Here is a 19,582-nt window from a genome sequence, read left to right as displayed (position 1 = left end):
TTGAAGAATAGAATCACAACACTCACATAGAAGAGCGCATACAGCACGAGCACGGCTCGGTAGTCGAGCGCGAAGTCGTCGGTCCATCGGGCGGCAATCTCCTCCGTCCGGTCCCTGGTGGCCTTCTGGTGGTCGGTGAGCCCCGGGGGGTCCTCGCAGTCCTCCGGGTCGTCCTCGGCGGGGCACGGCAGGCCGGCCGTGCAGTTGAGCGGCTCATTGCCCTCCGAGGACACACAGGAGGGTGACGGGAGCGGCGGTAGCTTCCAGGAGATGTTGGCCATCAGATCCGTCATCTGAAAGAACGGGAAGTAGAGGGTGGCGTCAGCAATATACATATTACACAGCGTCAGCTATGCTACGGGCTTTTTTAGAAGGAATTATGGGACAATGTTCACCTGCTGTGATTGAACTCGCTGTAACTGAACTGACTCACCTGCTGTCTGCCGGAGATGTGGGACATCAGGGGCGAGTATCCGTCCCTCCACGGCAGCACGGCCGTAACTAACTCCCCTGCCGTAACTATCTCACCTGTTGTCTGCCGGAGATGTGGGACATCAGAGGCGAGTATCCGTCCCTCCACGGCAGTACGGCCGTAACTAACTCCCCTGCCGTAACTATCTCACCTGTTGTCTGCCGGAGATGTGGGACATCAGAGGCGAGTATCCGTCCCTCCACGGCAGTACGGCCGTAACTAACTCCCCTGCCGTAACTATCTCACCTGTTGTCTGCCGGAGATGTGGGACATTAGAGGCGAGTATCCGTCCCTCCACGGCAGTGCGGCCGTAACTAACTCCCCTGCCGTAACTATCTCACCTGTTGTCTGCCGGAGATGTGTGACATCAGGGGCGAGTATCCATCCCTCCACGGCAGTACGGCCGTAACTAACTCCCCTGCCGTAACTATCTCACCTGTTGTCTGCCGGAGATGTGTGACATCAGGGGCGAGTATCCATCCCTCCACGGCAGTACGGCCGTAACTAACTCCCCTGCCGTAACTATCTCACCTGTTGTCTGCCGGAGATGTGTGACATCAGGGGCGAGTATCCATCCCTCCACGGCAGTACGGCCGTAACTAACTCCCCTGCCGTAACTATCTCACCTGTTGTCTGCCGGAGATGTGTGACATCAGGGGCGAGTATCCATCCCTCCACGGCAGTACGGCCGTAACTAACTCCCCTGCCGTAACTATCTCACCTGTTGTCTGCCGGAGATGTGTGACATCAGGGGCGAGTATCCATCCCTCCACGGCAGTACGGCCGTAACTAACTCCCCTGACGTAACTATCTCACCTGCTGTCTGCCGGAGATGTGGGACATCAGAGGCGAGTATCCATCCCTCCACGGCAGTACGGCCGTAACTAACTCCCCTGCCGTAACTATCTCACCTGTTGTCTGCCGGAGATGTGTGACATCAGGGGCGAGTATCCATCCCTCCACGGCAGTACGGCCGTAACTAACTCCCCTGCCGTAACTATCTCACCTGTTGTCTGCCGGAGATGTGTGACATCAGGGGCGAGTATCCATCCCTCCACGGCAGTACGGCCGTAACTAACTCCCCTGCCGTAACTATCTCACCTGTTGTCTGCCGGAGATGTGTGACATCAGGGGCGAGTATCCATCCCTCCACGGCAGTACGGCCGTAACTAACTCCCCTGTCGTAACTATCTCACCTGTTGTCTGCCGGAGATGTGTGACATCAGAGGCGAGTATCCATCCCTCCACGGCAGTACGGCCGTAACTAACTCCCCTGCCGTAACTAACTCACCTGCTGTCTGCCGGAGATGTGGGACATCAGGGGCGAGTATCCGTCCCTCCAGGGCAGCACGGCGGCCGCGATCACCAGGCAGATGCCGATGTTGTAGAGACAGCGGAACACCGTCACAGGGTGCGTCTTCACTCTGTGGTCGCAGAACGGAGGGAGGTCAGACGGCACAGAAGAGTTGGAACGCCGCCGGAGGGGTCGACCACATGTTGTGACCGTGTCCGATAGACGCCAGCAAAGGAGGCAAGCTTCCGCGTTTACGTCCGTCATTAACAGCTTAGATCAGAAAAAAAGCATCTAGCATCCAGCATATATCATCACCATCGTCTCTTGCAAGCAAACCTTGACCAAAGTATCGGACTGGTGAGTACTGATGGGGGATTGATTCGCTTCAACTAGCGTCCCTGATCCAGTCTGACCTGGTCTGAACCTAGCTGACCTTTACTCATGCTACTCTATGAGACCCTATTCGGTTGATCTCCCAACGTACCCGAGGCTGCAGGAGCGCTTCTTCTTCTGTTGTTTCTGCTCCGCCTGTCCGCCGGCCTTCTCATCCTTTGTCGGTTTTGGAGCGGTGCAGCAGCAGCGGCAGACGGGTGACATCGAGTTCAGCTTCTGCAGAAGGTAGCCCAGGTGCCGGTGGAGCCACACCCAGCCGGGACCGAGCAGGCCGCACAGGAGGCTGATAGATGGTCAATTGGTCAGACACAAACAGTCAGAGACTGAGACAGACCCAGCCGGGGCCGAGCAGGCCGCACAGGAGGCTGATGGAAAGTCAGACACAAACAGTCAGAGACTGGGACAGACCCAGCCGGGACCGAGCAGACCGCACAGGAGGCTGATGGATGGTCAATTGGTCAGACACAAACAGTCAGAGACTGAGACAGACCCAGCCGGGGCCGAGCAGGCCGCACAGGAGGCTGACCGAGAACCAAACACAGTCATCAGGTTCAAACAGGCCGATCAATTCAGGTCCCACCAGTTCACATTGCAGGCTGACAGAGAATAAAATACAGAGAGACTGAGCCAGACTCTCCTGGGCCCCAGACCCTTCCAGCCAGACCGAGAGCCCGGGCACCTTACAGTCAGCCTGAGACGCACAGCCAGGCCCCAACAGGCTAACGAACAAGGAACACAGTCACAGTCTGAACACGACTGAGACTGAAGCGGGCGCAGTCGACACAGTCTAGGACACAAATACATGCTGATGCAAATGACACTGGTAGAATGAACTACATACTTATTGTTAAAATGGTCATTACCCATTATGATTGTTGGATGGTAACTACAAGAAAAATGGAGGCGGAAAACATTTAGGTCTTTGTAGTGCTATGGTCACAAATGACAGTAACATTACGTCTACGTCTACGCTTTTATGCGTCCTTACATCCTCATTATATTTGTTCTTTTTTAGACACGTTGTTCAACTCCCCAAAATATTTTGTGACATGCTGCTGCGACCCCTGACGTCGCTCGCCACACACAAGTCTAACGGCCCACACGATGATCGACTGCTGGGTGTATTACCCGATGGCTATGGAGATGCCCAGAAACTCGAAGTTGAACGGCAGCGGCTCCGTGTAAGTCTCTTTGTACATCGGCAAAATGTCTGCAAAAAGCCAGTCGCACAACAATCAGCTCAGATTCCAAACAAGTGGAGCGGTGTAAAAGCGCATGCGCTATATAAAGATCGAAGAAGGGGTTAGAAACGTGCAGCGGCAAAACGACTGTTACCGGCCAGATCATCTCAGCTCACAACTACCTGGTGCAGATGTATGCATTCTACGAAAATAAAAAGTAAGCGTTTTCATGGCCTATTGACGATAGAAAATGTTTTTTGTTGAGTTAACTTATTTCAAGACAGATTTATTTATTGATGCAAAATAAAATATTTAGCAATTAATAACAACCAAGCACACCACAACCCTTAACCAGCTGCATAAAATCGGCCCAAAATTATGTCCAACAACAGAAAACAAAAAACATAGCCATCTACGCCGGCCCGGTACCAAATGTACCACCCAGTGCACCCTCAGCTACCCCACCGCCCCCGCCTGCCGCGGACGGCGGGCGGCGCCTAACCCACCTATTCCTAGGTACATCTGGGAGAGGCCCTTGTAGAACACGGTGCCGCACACCGCGGCGAAGAAGCCACGCCAGTAGTTGCGGACCGCGAAATAGGTGCGCGTCGCCTCGATACTAAACAGAACTCCTGGCCGGAGTCGTGAGAGACGAACAGAGTCAATACTGCGGGATACGCTTCTCGAAGTAGGCAAGTATCGATGCAATCAGAAGGTATCGCAACAAGTAATAATTGAGATCGACAATCCGAGGAAATGGCTAAAACAAAGTTACAGCTGTGGCAATATTCGCTGAACAGCTCTAGCAGCCGTCGTTTTTTTCTTTCAAAGCTCTAGTAGTTCGGCTAAACTTTATAACGTCTGCATGGACCACATCAACAGTAAAAGAAGGCGTTACATCTACCCCACGGTCATCGATACCACACAGCCATCGGCATCCACCCAGCCTCACCCCTCTCCCCTTGTCCACTAACCTCCTACTGGCGCTCCGTAGGTGACGGCCACACCGATGGTGCACGCGGCAGCCACCAATTCATTTCCAGTGTGTCGCTCCAGCTCCTCCACAGAAATGTCCTTGAAGATCTTGGTGATGAACAGCGCGAAAATGGCTGCGACATGAGTCATTGGACCCTGGGGAGACGGGGTCAGGTCAGGTCAGGTCATAATAGGCCAGGAGGGTAGCTGGGAACACTTATTGACTGAAACATGTTAATCACTGTAAATCATGACGGATCGCATCAGGACACCACAGCAGCCGGATGTCAGTCTGAGGCCGACTCAAAGCTCTGACAAGTTGACATGTCACGAGGTCCTAGTTCCATGGTGCGAGTTCGTTCGATGAGGTCACCGCCATTGAAAAGCCATCCGGCCATCGAAATTCAACACAGGAAAACAAACAGGGCGGCCCTGCGATCAAAGCTCGGTCTGGGAGAACAAAACAAACACAGGTCTGCAGCTGTGTTTGTGAGTCTCGTTGAGGCCGTCCAGAAGCGAAACACAGCGGTCTTGAGCCCATCGGTCACAGAGACCAGACAGAAGACAGAGGACGAGAGGAGATGGACTCACCTCTCGCCCCAGCGGCAGCGCCGAGCTGAGAATTATCGGCAAAAACACCAGCTTGCCCATACAGGTGAACGGCGAGAAGGCGTTCTCCATCTTGACTCCCTGCAGGTAGGCCTTGAGCTCGGGAAAACCGGAACCTGGCAGAGAGGACAGTGAGGGAACAGGGGAGTGAGAATAGAGAACAATGGAAGACAGTGTGAGTGTGCATTTACAGCAGACGGTGTGGCAGCGCATTGAAACGGGTTCTTCCTTGATCTTTGTTGTAAGACGATCAAGACGATCAATTAAGTGGCTCATAATTTTTATTGGTCGGGTATACACTAGTTAGGCGGCAACATTCTGTCTAGACCACATCAAGCACTTCTTAATTACTACCGGTCATATCATTTTGATCACGATTAACCGAATGGTCCAGACTTTAATGCATCCGGGAAAGCCCTAAGTCTGTCTGGTTTGGTGCAACGACTAAATCTATATTATTATTTGAGGAGGGTGCGTCTGTCCGTTACCGAGGTCCCAACTTGGTGGTGCTTTGCGTGGACTACAGGCCAGACCGTTGCACCTAGCCCGGTGAAATTTGCACAACTCATAGATCAAGGATGCGCGACGTGCCTTTGAGGGGTCTAGCACGCGCCACGTGCACCGGGGAGGGCACTTTTGTTGAAAAAATGCGGTTTTGGGCGGATTTTGGAATTGATTTTATTTTTAGGTGACCGTTAAACAGAGCGAGTTGGAACAACGCCTGTTGGCAAGAGAAATGTACCGCCTATCATATAAAAATTGTGAAAAGCTGATTGATCCAAATCAAGGTGGTACGAATCACGGGAGAAAATGGTGTTTGTCAATTTTGTGCCACTTTGTTTATCAAAATGGTTTTGCTCCATAATCTGATATCTTTGGCAGTTAAAAATGGCACCGTTGGAAAGAGCATTCAATTCTGTCCAAGGTTCAGTCTTTATTTTTGCATGATGAGCAAGAGTATTCTTAAAAATGTAAATGTTCCAAACCATTACATTGTCATTTTTAGCGAAATTCATCGATGGCCCTCAAAAGACTTCACGCCAGTTAGAACGCATGATAATACGAAACGGGCACCTCAATGCGATGGATCTTTTTTGTTCAATTACAAAATGTTTGGCCGTCATAAAACAATCGAACGAAATGGATACCAACCGAATCGACACGGGACCAACCCAACACCCACGGGTCAAACATTACCCTTCCTCGCATTGCGGAGCACGCGGGTCACCCTAGTATTCTCCATTTCACCTGCTGCGCTGTAAGTCCAGACAACAAAGACCCCGGTAAGGTGACGGGATGTTCCCCGGACTGAACCACATGTTCAGGAACTCCCGACAGATGACTGACAGGATAATGATGGACTGTCAAATGCCGTGACATGTGCTGTAACACGGGCGAGTCACTTTTCCTCTGGCCTGTCGTCTGATACGGCCACGGGCACCATTTAGTAGTTTCCCTTCACGGCATGGGACTGATAAAAATGTAGGAATATGGTAACATAGTCATGAAGTCTGGCTCCGCTGAACCTTGCATGTTGTGGTTAGTAGAGTTCGTCTAGTCTTACAAGTTACAAGTTTCCAAATTGGCCTGCCGACGTAGTTAATAACAATGAAACTTGTCTTCAGCTTCCTAGTATTACGACACTTGGCTTAAGGCCATCATCCGCGCCATGTCCTCCCATTAGCCCTGCAGGACGGTGTGCTCGGAGTAGTGCCGCCCTAGCCTCGGGATCAGGGCCCAGTTCATATAGAGCCCTTTTGCTGCTAAGGGACACTTATTGGAGAGGGGAACCCGACAGACTGGTTCATATAGCCACCCTTACACACCGGCACAAATGTTACCAAAAGTGTCCCTTTGAAAAGTGGCACTTTGGAAAAGTGACACTTGCCGACTGTCTTTTCTATATGAACTGGGCCCAGGGCACGGTCCGACCTTCAGCCGACCCATTTAGACCGCGCCGTGTGTGTGGCCGGGAGGTTTTCGGCGCACAATAGCGAGGTCATGGACGTAGAGCAGAATCCGCGCTCCGCGGCCCCAGTCTGGCGGCCAAGAGCTGTCACTGCGCGTGCAGTTTGCTGGCAAGGCACATTGGGCGGGGGCTGAGCCAAGTCAAGAACGGCCGATTGATGAACATTTTTGTGCTGTTTTGCCTATAACGGAAGACAAGAGCGGCATGCCATAAATCCTGGGCTGTCCAACCTTGGTCGAACCGTCCCACGCTGGGCGCTCAGCGCAGGTCGGCCGCTATCTGGTTTTATCTGGTAGCGGGCCCGGCCTCTACGGCCGTTTGCCTGTTCTGTCAGTACAAGACGGAACGGTCACGGGTCATATATCACCCATTTCAGGGAGTATTCACTCCGCATATCCCACAAAATGTAATCTGTGCACCACTGCACACACACAGGTTTAGGCGTAGCGGATAAACGGTTGCCGATATACCGAGAGTGATCAATCAAAAGACATCTACTACGTGACTGCACTCAACATGTGGTTGTATGACGTAGGAGAACGTCATAGCCGTCGGACAACCCAACTCAAAACCGGTAGATAAAGCTGAAGTTTTCGACGCCGGGACTGTTTCCGACCTCTCATTACCCTTCACGTCTCATAAATCCCCACGGTGAGCTTGACTGTTGCTAGGCACGCATTGACTTCCCAATCCACTTCCGGACGACAACAGTAGCGGACACGTGAAGCATAGCGCGTGAGACCGTGACGGTGCACTGGGATCGACGACTGAGCCCCCCCCCCCGACATTGGGAGCCGCGCCTCACCGGTCCATAATTCACGGTCTCCACGAGGCGCGCGGTCACCGCCCACCGCCTGTCAGTCACCCGGCGCTGAGCCGGCCCGGGCGGGGAGGGAGGTCTGCTATTACCGAGTGTGGTGGGTCACACGGGAACAGGTGGAAATCGGCCAGCGCGGCCAGCAATAGACTGCAGGCGTGGTAACAACCGGGCCCTGTTCCTAGAACTGACCGCCGTGGTTTGGGGTAGTTCGTTGAATCAGTGCAATGGAAGGGTGGCTGTGGTTGTCGGGGCGGGGGTGGAGGGACCACAACATCCGGTGAGGGCGGTCACCGGGGACATTTAAAGCTAATAAATTATGTTTTGTATGTCCGTAGTAGATGGCTGAAGGCACGTTAACAGCAGCCGTCTCGCTGGCTTCTCTGTTGTTGTTTTTAGCTACATCATCAAGCTAAATCAACTAAGCTGCCAGGTGTTATGCGTATCTTGGCAGAAGGTTATTCATATTGGCAGCCCACGGAGAGACAGATTTCTATCCTACCAACACCGTTTCAACGTCCTGCCGACAGTCGGAATGACTTAGGCTTCGTCTGGCTTAGACCTGTCGCTGAATGATGGCATTAGCAACATCGCCGAGGGGCAATGAAGAAATGTCAGGTGGACAGAGAACTGTGTGTGAGTCAGTTGAGCCTCTCACTGGCGTTTTTTCTCACCCTAGCGTGTCGCTGGTATCGAGAGCGTGAGAAGTGAGATTACGCACCTCACAAAAACCCACCACCGGGGCAGAGGAAAACGGGCAGGCATATTGCCACAAAAAGCCCGGGCTTGAGCAGCAATTGGAACAAACCACTGGAGTGGTGCTGATAGTGGCGATAATCCGGCAACAAAAACGCACAGGCGATTACAATTAACTCAAGCACGGAACCTCGGAACAGCAATAAACGACTACCAAATACCGAACGAACGCCATTCGCCTTGAGCCGGCGTAATCAAGGGTTGTTTCGGCTCCACCAAGAAGGGTATCGCCAGGATGCAATGCTGCTCAACAGTGCTCTTTTCATGGATAGGTGCCTACGCCAGTTGCATAACGGTGAAGGTCACTACGACTCGTTTGTCTACCGGTATCCCGATAGGTACTGGGCTGATATGACCCATTGGTGATGTTACAAAACTTCCAAGTAACTCACCTGCGGCCGTCGGTATGAACCAGGATAGCGTCAGGGCCACGATGATAGCAATGCCCGCCGTCAGGATGAACCAGGTGATGATCTGAGCTGCCAGTCCCTGGGCAGCCATGAATGCCGCCAGCCGGTCTGCAAAACGAGACGTCACACTAGGTCAGGTCAAGTGGATGGGGTCAGGGGCTACATAAATGGGCGCGCGAGGCTGCTAAGTCGCCAGGTAGCATGACAAGAAAGAGTTTGACCGATTTGGTAAGAGAGAGGCTATTAATCCATTGGCTCAATTGGGTATTACACATTTAACTAGGACCATATTTGAGCAAAATGCTGTCTGTAGGTCACAGTTGAACCCACGGCATTCCAACACCACGTCATAGCTGCTTCACTGCGTCGATGAATAGATTCTTCTGTGACACAACACGTGGCGCGTAATCAGCACACAGGTGGCCTTAATTTCGTGCATAAAACGCCTGCGGGTCAGTGACCCGGTCAGAGAGGCCGTGCCAGCCCGGCTGTAGTAGTATCACCAGCTGGGTTTGCCAGCCGGGCGTTCAGCCAAACGCCGTGACAGGGCAGGTATATGAGCTCCCACCGCCCCCGGTCCATCCCCCCCCCCCCCTGCAGACAGCAGGCGCAGGTGCCAGGTGTCTGCAGCCTAATGGCATCTCCACCCCACCCCATCCCGATCCCCACGGCCCCCGTAAGCCTGTTGACTGCAGCAGATTGAGCGACCCCCGCTCGCCGCCAGCAGCCGATCTCAGAGGTCCCCCGTGCAGGTTCTGGTTGAATCGCGATCGACAAGTGAGCACTGCCGACAGTGATGTGGGTTCTACGTCAGAATGACGTTACAGAGGAGGAGTAGTGATGTCAAAGCCATGTGGTGTAGGGGGGGAAGGGGGTAGTGTCTGCCTAGTTGTCTGGGGATTGCAGGGGACGTGGAAGTGGATACGGGTACCACCATGCGACGGAGGACACGGGCTGACTGATGACACCTGTGCCGTGGCAGCCCAACACCTGCACTTAGCCACTGTAGACAAGTCTGCCTGCCAGTGCTATTGGCTGTTACTTCTCTGTAAACCGAGCTCGGCAGAGCAAGACCAGGACTGATCAGACTTGGGTTGACACAGTCAAAGCGCTGTAAATTTACCTTAAAGGGACACTCCCACCTTAACATTAGTTTTGAGTTGAGATAGCCAAATTGGTGGCCATGGCCTGCAAATACCGGTTTGGGCACTCACAACATCGACAAATGCTTTAATTCGGAGATATGGAATTTCAAACTTGCAGTTTTCGGATTCTAAGGGGCTAGTGCATTGGTATGCCCCCTTAGAATTTGTGACGTCAGCGGAGATCTAACGATTTTTAAATCTTTTACTAAAACGTTTGGTAGCACGCGGTGGTATATGCTGCTTTGCGCGCAACAAATGCCGCACTTTCAAATAAAGTCGCTAGGAACAGCGGAGATCCCAAAAAGTAAACAAAAGTAAAAGTCTAATATCTTGAAAACCGGTGAATATTTTTCGATGAACATTGGTAGATATTCGTTTTCGCTCTTTCTGAACCGAGCGACATCACTTTCGTGCCAATTCATTAACTTTTTTGAAGGTGGGAGGGTCCCTTTAAATGCTTGATAAACGACTCAACATCCACTCCGGCAGGTATTTGATCCATGAGTCGGTGAAGGAAAACCTGTTATATCCGGTTGCAGTAGAGGATATCACGATATCATGACCGTGCGACACGAGCCCAGAAAACCTGATACAATGATGATGTAAGATTCCCGGGCTCGTATGACCGAATCGTTTTCTCAGAAACAGCAATGTCCAATGACGTCGCACAAATGTATCCCAGTGGATTCATTCGTAGCCGTCGTAAAAAGTTCATTTTTGTTGTACCTACTTGCTACAGCCAGCAGTCTGACCAGACGCGAACTGTTGTAAGGAACAGGTACCAGTTGTGCACACGAGAAAACCGCTCCAAACTGGATGACACATGCGATATAGCATGGTTTGTGTGCTAAACGTCATCGGTATGAAAAGGGTCGGGGAATTTCCGATATAACAGTGATGGAAAATTGAGCCCAGACATCCGACTCAGAAGCAGGCTAATGTGGCTGCGTCATTGTAGAATCTGCAGACAGTTGGGCTATAATTGCATCGTGACGGCATATGGTAAAGTGAAAACGGCTCGGCGACTGCCCCAGGCTCTGAAGAATCACGATGGGCGGTCTGAGGGGGGCCACGGGCGGGATAGGGAAACGGTACGGTCAGAGGCGAGAGAAAGGCAGCGGAGGTGCGGCAGGTGGGGTGTGACACATCACGAAGATGATCGGGGAGGAGAGGAAGAGAGTTGGCGGAGAGCGGTTCGCGCCCTTGGAACTCCTCTCCGTTGTATCAGCTAGCTGGTTTTATCGAGACATGGAAAAGCGTGAAGAAGAACAGGGAGGATAAAGGAGGAGAAAGTGAACAGAAAGGGAGAAGGAAATGAGGCAAGAGAAATGCAGACCCCCGGCAGAGCTGGCAGGACACCTTCCCTTCCCTTCTCCCTAGACTCTTTTGATGATGAGACCGGGAACACCCAGCTGTTCCTAGAGTAGCGAGTAATGACTACTAACCCATCTGATTTCCCAGAAACGTGACTCCGCGCCCAGCTGATTCCAGTTTTATCCCGGTAGGTCATTGCTCAAAGCTATCCACTCTGCAGTCTGCATTATTTCTACATGATTTGTGTTTCATGATCCAAGTGTTTTGATACGATTCCCCATGACCGACTGCTAATCAAGCTACAGCAGTACTGCATTGACACCCGATGGTTTACCAGCTACCTGTGTGACCACTACCAGCAGGTGTCGGTCCGCCTACCTGATGGTCGAGCTGCGCTCTCGAGCCCTATGTTAAACCCTATAGGAACCTATCAAGGATCCGCCCTGGGGCCCCTCTTGTTCAACATCTATGCCAACGATATGCCGCTTTTTCTGACCGATAATGTCTCTCGTGACCGATGTTTGGTGCAATATGCTGACGATGTCCAACTGGCGCTACTAGGATGCCCTCGGGATGTTGCCACGCTAGTGAATCGCATCCAAGAGGATCTGGTCACCCTCTCAACTTGGCTTGGCAAAAACGGACTGAAAATCAACGCAGAAAAGACGCAATGAATTGTAATTGGAACTAAGCAAGGTCTTCGTAGCCTTCCACCGATCACGGTTCGCTTCATGGGTTCCAACATTAACGGGTCTCGTACTGTCAAAAACCTCGGTATCACGTTTGACCAGAGCCTCACGTTCATCGATCATGTGACTGATGTGGCGCGCCGGTGCACAGGTGTTCTGAGTGGGCTGAGTCACTGCCGGCACGCCCTTCCGAGAGAGACATTGACTACGCTGGTGCAGGCGCTGGTTATGTCTTCCGTACGCTATTGCATCAGTGTATACGGCGTGTGTGGCGCAATGCAACGGGCCCGGCTGCAGAAATTGATCAATTTTGGAGCTCGGGTGATATCGGGTCGGCGGAAATACGATCATATAAGTGATGTCATTAGGGAGCTGCAGTGGCTGTCGGCGGAGAACCTGTGGCGCTATCACTCACTGAGCATGTTGAAGCGTATGATGCACACAGGGCAGCCGGAGTCGCTGGGAAATAGAATTGTGACTCGTGGAAGCATTCACGGCCGTGATACAAGGCAGACGGACTCACTTGAAACACCGGCAATACGTACCGAGTCCGGGCGCCGCCGGTTCCTGTACTCGGCTGTATCGGAGTACAATGCCTTGCCCCAGGATCTCCGCGACCTGGGCCCTCGTCAGTTTAGTGCCCACTGCCGCAGCCATCTGCTGAGAGTGCAGAATGGTGAATAGTTGAACTTGCAATGTGTGATGTGTACTGTGCAGGGATGCGTGGCTTGTGGTATGGATGTTCGTATGTGCATTTTAGAACTTTCCCATCCGTCCGTGTTTTACTTTTTGGACTCGACGCCAAGAATAGCCATTATTTGTATATGGAATGGTTTGTCATGAAGTCAATACATACATACATACATACATACATGAGTCATGACCTGAGTCTTGAGTTTCTACACTCTCTTCTAACACCATGACCCGTTTTGCAGTCCCCATAGGAGCCACGGAGTCCAGGTAACCCAGTCCGACCCCGTGACTCCACCAACGGCTGTTACCCCGAGTCTCAACCGAAGGTCACAAATGACCGTCCCGCATGGGTGACCGCCGTCTCCATTGTCCGACGTGATTCACCAACCACTGCAGTGTCCAGCGGTGCGAGTGGGCCGCAGGCCGGCCACCTACACCAGTCAGCCACCAGGGAGGGGACCGACCGACCCCGCTGGCCGACCGCCCACCATCCGGCCCGCTGTCTCCGACCTGCCGGCCGGTCCGTTTACGGCATTGGACGCGTGATGGAGCGCTCGGCACGTGACCGGTTGAAGCGTCATGGGACCGCTGGCCAGCGGTTACGTAGTCCTGATAATGTTGACGCATGATTCGTGTCACAGATCGGGTTCGAGGTTTTACTTAAATCACAGCTGAACATGCGTGCCGCGTACCGAGTCGATTCGGTACACGTTGAATGTTGACGTCAGATAAATACTCGAACGGTACTCACAGCGCTGCATGGAGCTGACGAAGAGGTCGATGCCGAACGAGTAGAGACCCATCAGACTGCCGAGCAGGAACAGAAACAGCCAGTCCTCGTACCGGCCGCGGGTGATTTGCCGCAGCCACTTGAGCACCGACGACGAGCCTGCCCGGTGGGGACGGGCGTGGGTCAGCTGAACTCACAAGCAGATCAACTGCGAGTCGAGAGAAACTAGCTCATGACCAAAACGTGTGTGGAGGGCAACATAAGAAACACAATTTTTCATGCACTACCATGAGAATTATCTGGAAAAAATACTTCTCTGCGCACCCCATGTCCCTCCTCAATGTGTTATTAACAACCTATGCTTAGCAATGTTTGTAAAAAAAAAAATATCTGGTCCATTTAAGACCCACTTGTAAGGCATTATTACTACGTCATATAGAGGACATGTGGTCAGAACTATGCCTATAAATAATATTAACTTCCGCCACGTCATCAGCCTCGTAAACATTCAGCGATCATTGGTTATTGGTGTGACTAGAGGGTATGTTGACGTTGCTGATGATCACCAGCTGTGCTTTATACCGACAGAGACGTGCCACATGGAGCGGAGAGCGCAATGTAAACACCTACTCACTTACTCAGTCCCCCCTTATGTCCTCCTCCTCAGTATACATTTACATTAGGTGCCATGGGCATTGGGTAATCGACTTATTTGTCACAACATACGAGTCATGATAGCCAACAATCTGTTCAACATGACGCCATCACTGTGGACGATTTTTCTCCCCACCCCATCCATCAGTCCCATCCCGCCCCATGCCATTCCATTCCATTCCATCGCCGATTCCATCATATGCCTACCTCTCTCATCCTACCCCGCCCCGTCCCATCACCGACAGTCACTAGTCCCTAACCAGGGTCTGTTCATGGGTTTACGGTCTGTTCACGGTCCCTCCCCTCACACACACTCACGGTCTGTCCATGGTCCCCCACTCACGGTCTGTGGCCCTGTCGAGCCAGTTCCTCCTGCCGGTCCCCAGTGTGGGGTAGCCGAGGTCCTCATTGAGCTCGTCCTCCACAGTGTCCTCATCTCGCGAGCTGAGCCGCTCCAGCAGCGGCGCCTGGTGCGGCGAGATCGGCCCCTGGGGAGAGAGGCGGGGAACGTCAGCAGGGGGTGGTACTGAGGTCAATATACCCTGACTGAGGTACTGAAGGAAGGTCAGCAGAATGGGACCGAGGTGTACTCGGCGACTCCATTCTGCATGCATGCCTCAGCTCATCGATGACGTGAAGGCTTAAGGCTAACCACTAACCAGGACAGGAATAAACCCAGACAGAATGAGCATGGGCAATGGGCATCCTGCAGCCATATGACAGTCGTGCTCCACGACTTCGTGTTTTGCGCAGTTACGGGTAAGCCCGTTCACAATCACGTCTCTTAGCCCATGGATCGCATGTATTAGTGGTCATACAGGTTGTGGTTCCCGAATCATGCTTGCTGTCTTCCACAGTCGCCCAAGGTGACCTTGCTATAGTGCATGACTGGCAACTATGTTCGTATCCAATGACGGTGGGCAGTGGGCACCCCAAGTATCGGGCCCACGCCGAGGTGTCATACGTTATACACAGCTACGGTGCAGAGGCTAAAAGGGCCATTTTTATCTAGTACGTGCATCGACGGACGAGAAATGTACCAATGCCAAGTGCGGTAACTCGATGCCATGGGAAAAACTTCTCTCGCGAAAACGGAACATAATGCAGCACGACTCGCACGTGACCGAGGGAGAAGACCGAAAAGACACGACGGTCGACCGACACCCACCCACAGCTGAAACCTCGGCACGGTTCTCAGCACCCCCCGTCCTCGTCAGCTCCCTCCCGGTTTGCGGTTTCTTCTATATCCTTTTCTTTGTATCACTTCCTTCCTCTTTCCCAATCCCGTTATACATTGCTCAATTTGCCATCATGAATGACGAAAACGGACAGCTTCCAGTAACACCACTGCGTCGTGGGCTTTGTTGGGACCAAATTCCAGAACGCCGAGAGCGGTCAGCCTTCCGCAACTGAGCTCTACATCCACCGTCGCATATTTCCCAGTCATGCAGTAATGCATTCGGCGAATGGCGACCACTTCCTCTTTACCGGTACGAAAGACGTGGGACTTTGCGGATTAACCATGACTCCCGCTTTCGTGAGCCGTGAGGTCGACTAAAAACTCCCGAAAGTGTTCCACTCGCGTCTCCAGCTTGGATCACGCCCGTTACCACTAGTCCATCGTGATCGTTACGTCACGACTTTGGCCGCTACTTGACGACGGTGAGCGATTCGTGACGCCCCTCCGTGACTCGTGGTTCATGACGCTCCTCCGTGACGCTCATCCGTGACGCGTGGTTCGTTACGTGACGACGCGTCTTTTGACCCCGCCTTGCGTGCCCACCTGTCTGACAGCACCTGTGGCTCTGTCGGACTGCCAGCTGGCCGGGAGGGGGGAGGGGAGGACCTGGTCTGGTCCGGTCCGGTCCGGTCCGGTCCAGTCTGGTACGGTCAGTGACAGGCTATTACGTCATCACGAGACATCGACTCGTATCAGTCCGCCTCGGTACGCACTGAGCGGACGGAGACCCGGAGACCGGACTGGGACCGGAGCCACACACAGCAGCCAAGGACGACCGGACGTCCGGGGTGGAGACGGCTGATGACCCCGTGGTTAGCTGCACTCGGAGGGAGAGGTACGGCGCTAACCATCTGTGATTTGTAACATGCATTGAATGGTGTAAACAATATAGTGCAGTCGGACATCGGCAACACCGACAACGCTGCGCCCAGAGACGGGGAAAGATATGTATGATCAGGCACTAACAAAGGATAAGACGAATTTGACTCAGCTTTGATTGGCTGGAAACGTTCGTTCGTTCTGTGCCAGCTTGAGTAACAATAGCAGCATTATCTCATTCAATGGCCCCATCGCCCTTAGATCGTGTAATCCATGATCATGAATTTACGGGTCCATCATCAAAGAAATCGAAGGAAATGCGCAAGTGACACATATTCCCGTCTATTAGGAGTAAGCTGGTGCAATTACGGGAGTAGCCGGTGGAATGATATGAAGGTGGTCACTGGTCAGCAATCAACATATTTTAACCTTTCTTTTGGAAAACATAACTTACAAATGTCCCCCAATAATGTTTACCCGACTGAACAATTTTATTGACCCATTTGACAGGCACGTACGTCATTCGCCAAGTTTTGCAAGACACACATGAGCCGCACAACACACACGTGGGACTCACGTGTGCAGTGTGCAGCTTCACACCCGACGAGTGTCGTAGTAACACCGTATCACACCGTATCACGCCGTATCAAATCGCCTATCTGGGTCGGCAACGGTCAACATCAGGCCGTATCGGACCACCTCGGAGCATGGCAGCAGGCGATTACCGGTCGTGGCCGAGATACCGGGAGAGGACGTTACGACAGGCGTGGGTCGTCCATAGACAGTGGAAGACCGTCCAGTGGACAGTGGTGCCGGGTTATGGACTTTACTCAACGTTGCTCCGATTCACACGACACACATCCCTGGGCCCAATCTTAAAAAATGCCGTACTATTTTATTCACGGCGTTTGGTAACATTTACAGTGATACCAGTGCTAACAAACGGTTATCCGAGTCGGTTATCCGAGTGTTCGCCGTTATTGACTCGGTGTGTTTTGACTCTGGCTCGCTGTAATCATGTTCGGTCTCAATCTGACTTATTGCTGTAGCTAGCTCTGAATTTGAATCCAGCTCACACTTGATGCTGAGGAGAGCCAGTTGACATGTGGCCGATAGCGATCCCCTCTCAGCCGCCGGGTAAAGTGGTGACATGGTATCACCCGGCAGAAGTACCCAGCTGGTCTCTGCTCACACGTGCTACCCGTCACGTCCGTCATAACGGCGTCACGAAATCGTCACGGTAGCGTCACATGGGCCGGGACGAGGCTGGCAGCCATCCAGGCCGGCCGGGCGGTAACAAGCAGCGGTGACATATGTCGATAAATGCATGTAAACAATGAATCACTTTCAATGTAATTGATATGACCTGAGAGGTGATGACTAAACGTGCATTACACAGCCAGCTGGGTGGGATTGGATATCAAGTAGGTATTGCATTCGGGGCTGTTGCTACCGGCGAGGTGTCCCAGATGGCAGCTGTAACCTGCACAGAGGTCTCGATGTGTTGATATGACGCGATCTAGCACGTCATCGAGCGACAAGAGTACATATAAGCTGGCCGCTGTTAGCTGTTACTGGAGAGATAACGTCACTATCCCTGGGTTATGGAGGATTACAACAGGGCAACAAAGTTCCACACTGCACAGCACACAGTCCATCGGACCGGCTGTGTGGCCAGCCGTGGACTCAAACCTCCACAGCTCCTTGAAACCCAGTGCTATGAAGTAATCTTTGTGCTATGTGGGCAGCTTGCTCTTCCAGGGTTCGGGGGTGGATTTCTTAGATTTCTCAGAGCCTCGGAGCCCGTCGGTATGTGAGTTTGGTCGACCATGCCCCGTGGCACGCCCATGGGAATGAAGAACTGGACAGTGGACTCTGTGCCAAAATGTTCTGCCGAGGGTCTGTCTTTCCTCCTAGAAGCCGGCAGAGCTGGCAATGTGTGCTCTACCCACACTCATGCCGCCAGGCCCCAGCCCGTTGACACTGCAACACATGGCTCGCACCACGCGGGTCGGGTCGCAGCCAGCCCAAGGTCATTGTTACCAAAACAGTGCCGTGGGAGGGAGGGGGTCAGGGACCGGACCGGCGACCTTGGAAATGGGTCACTGGCCTCCACTGGTCTCGAGCGTAGCCGGATATATCCGGTTCACGCTATCTATGGGTGAGACAAGGCTGCATGAACATCACAGGCGGAAACACTGCAGCTGAAACAACCGGGCCGCTGACCACTGGCAGAGCAGACAGGAAGCGAGCCCATCCGGAGCTGCGGATAGGATAGTAAAGTGATGCAAGCAGCAAGGCTGGAACACATGGGACCCCGGGTCCCGCACTGGCCGTATGTCTCAAATCGAATGGATTTGAGTTTGAGCGCAAAACAGGCTTCAGTCGGGATCAGTAAAGCTGTACTTGTTTCGAAAAGACAGCGTCTGTTGCACATCTCCCAGTGCACCGGTAACAATATGGAAGCAACTCCCCCTCCCCCCCCCGCTCAGTGCTCGTCGTCGCCGGTAAATCCGCCGAGTGCCTTTCAGCGTCCTCTCCGATGACCGATCGCCGACCGGTTTTGCTCCGTCTGTGGCGACTGGCGACCCACCCGGGCAGGTGACTCCGTTGTTATCCATACTCTTTCCCTATCCGAATTCCGTGATTGCTTTTGATTTTGCAAAGCGATTGAGTCTATATAAAGGACTGTTGAGCCTGGAATTTGAATGCATGGCTTCCGAATGTGCGATTGGGTTGGGAACTAGGAGCTTGGATCTTGGTACGCCAGTCGTCGTCGGCTGTTGGTTTGGGAAAATTGACACATTAAATTTCGAACAATGCGAGGTATCCATCGACCACCAACACGCGCACGTGCCATTAGTCTCACCTAACTAACTACTCCTTCACTGAGACAAATCAATCCATGATATACTGACAATTCATCCAACGCGCACCAGGCTGAAGACTGAAACTGCAGCACAAATCACAGCAGAATCTGGCCTCACCTCTTTGCCGTCTCCCCGAGCCATGGCTGTCGGCATGGGAACACTCCTCTCTATCACCACCACCAGTTGTTGCACACGTGCATCAGAAACGCTCACACGGACAGCGACAGAACCGCTGCGTCCCACACTCGCGCCACAACTGACGGCGCGCGCGCGCGTCGACTCGCGCCCAGCTGCGGCTGCGCTACGAACGCGCGCGGCGGCGGCTACTTTGGGCTGACGGGCGCTGCGGCACAGCATCTGCCCCTGCCGACCAGCTGAGCGCCGGCATTGTGCACCCGATCAGACCCGATAGGCGATACTGGAACTAAAATCAATGTTTTTCTCAGCAGAAATGTATTGTATGCACGTACCAACGATTTTGTTCACAGTTGTTATTGGGAGAATGTTCAACAAATCAGAGGAGTGTTCAAATGGAATTGAGGTGCAAGTGCA

At 52.8% G+C, this 19,582-nt stretch overlaps 1 protein-coding gene across 1 annotated transcript in view; it reads right to left on the bottom strand.

Annotated features, from left to right (window-relative positions):
- The window catches only part of LOC122384578, a 29,014-nt gene extending 9,681 nt beyond the window's left edge, over positions 1-19,333 (bottom strand). The window contains exons 1-11 of the mRNA XM_043372119.1: positions 19,148-19,333; positions 14,445-14,589; positions 13,469-13,606; positions 8,859-8,984; positions 4,907-5,040; positions 4,315-4,471; positions 3,847-3,972; positions 3,288-3,369; positions 2,251-2,442; positions 1,764-1,896; positions 27-293 (exon numbers count right to left, since the gene is read on the bottom strand). Of these exons, the coding sequence (XP_043228054.1) occupies positions 27-293; positions 1,764-1,896; positions 2,251-2,442; positions 3,288-3,369; positions 3,847-3,972; positions 4,315-4,471; positions 4,907-5,040; positions 8,859-8,984; positions 13,469-13,606; positions 14,445-14,589; positions 19,148-19,183 (1,536 nt within the window). The 5' untranslated portion in view covers positions 19,184-19,333. The remainder of the gene's footprint in view (positions 1-26; positions 294-1,763; positions 1,897-2,250; positions 2,443-3,287; positions 3,370-3,846; positions 3,973-4,314; positions 4,472-4,906; positions 5,041-8,858; positions 8,985-13,468; positions 13,607-14,444; positions 14,590-19,147) is intronic.
- Between the last annotated feature and the right edge of the window lie 249 nt (positions 19,334-19,582).

The sequence above is a fragment of the Amphibalanus amphitrite genome, unplaced genomic scaffold (genome assembly GCF_019059575.1).
Source record: "Amphibalanus amphitrite isolate SeventyFive unplaced genomic scaffold, NRLGWU_Aamphi_draft 000193F_arrow, whole genome shotgun sequence".
In the NCBI taxonomy this organism is placed as follows: Eukaryota; Metazoa; Arthropoda; class Thecostraca; order Balanomorpha; family Balanidae; genus Amphibalanus; species Amphibalanus amphitrite.
Note: the sequence above shows the minus strand (reverse complement) of the source record. Positions and strands in the feature narration are given on the sequence as shown.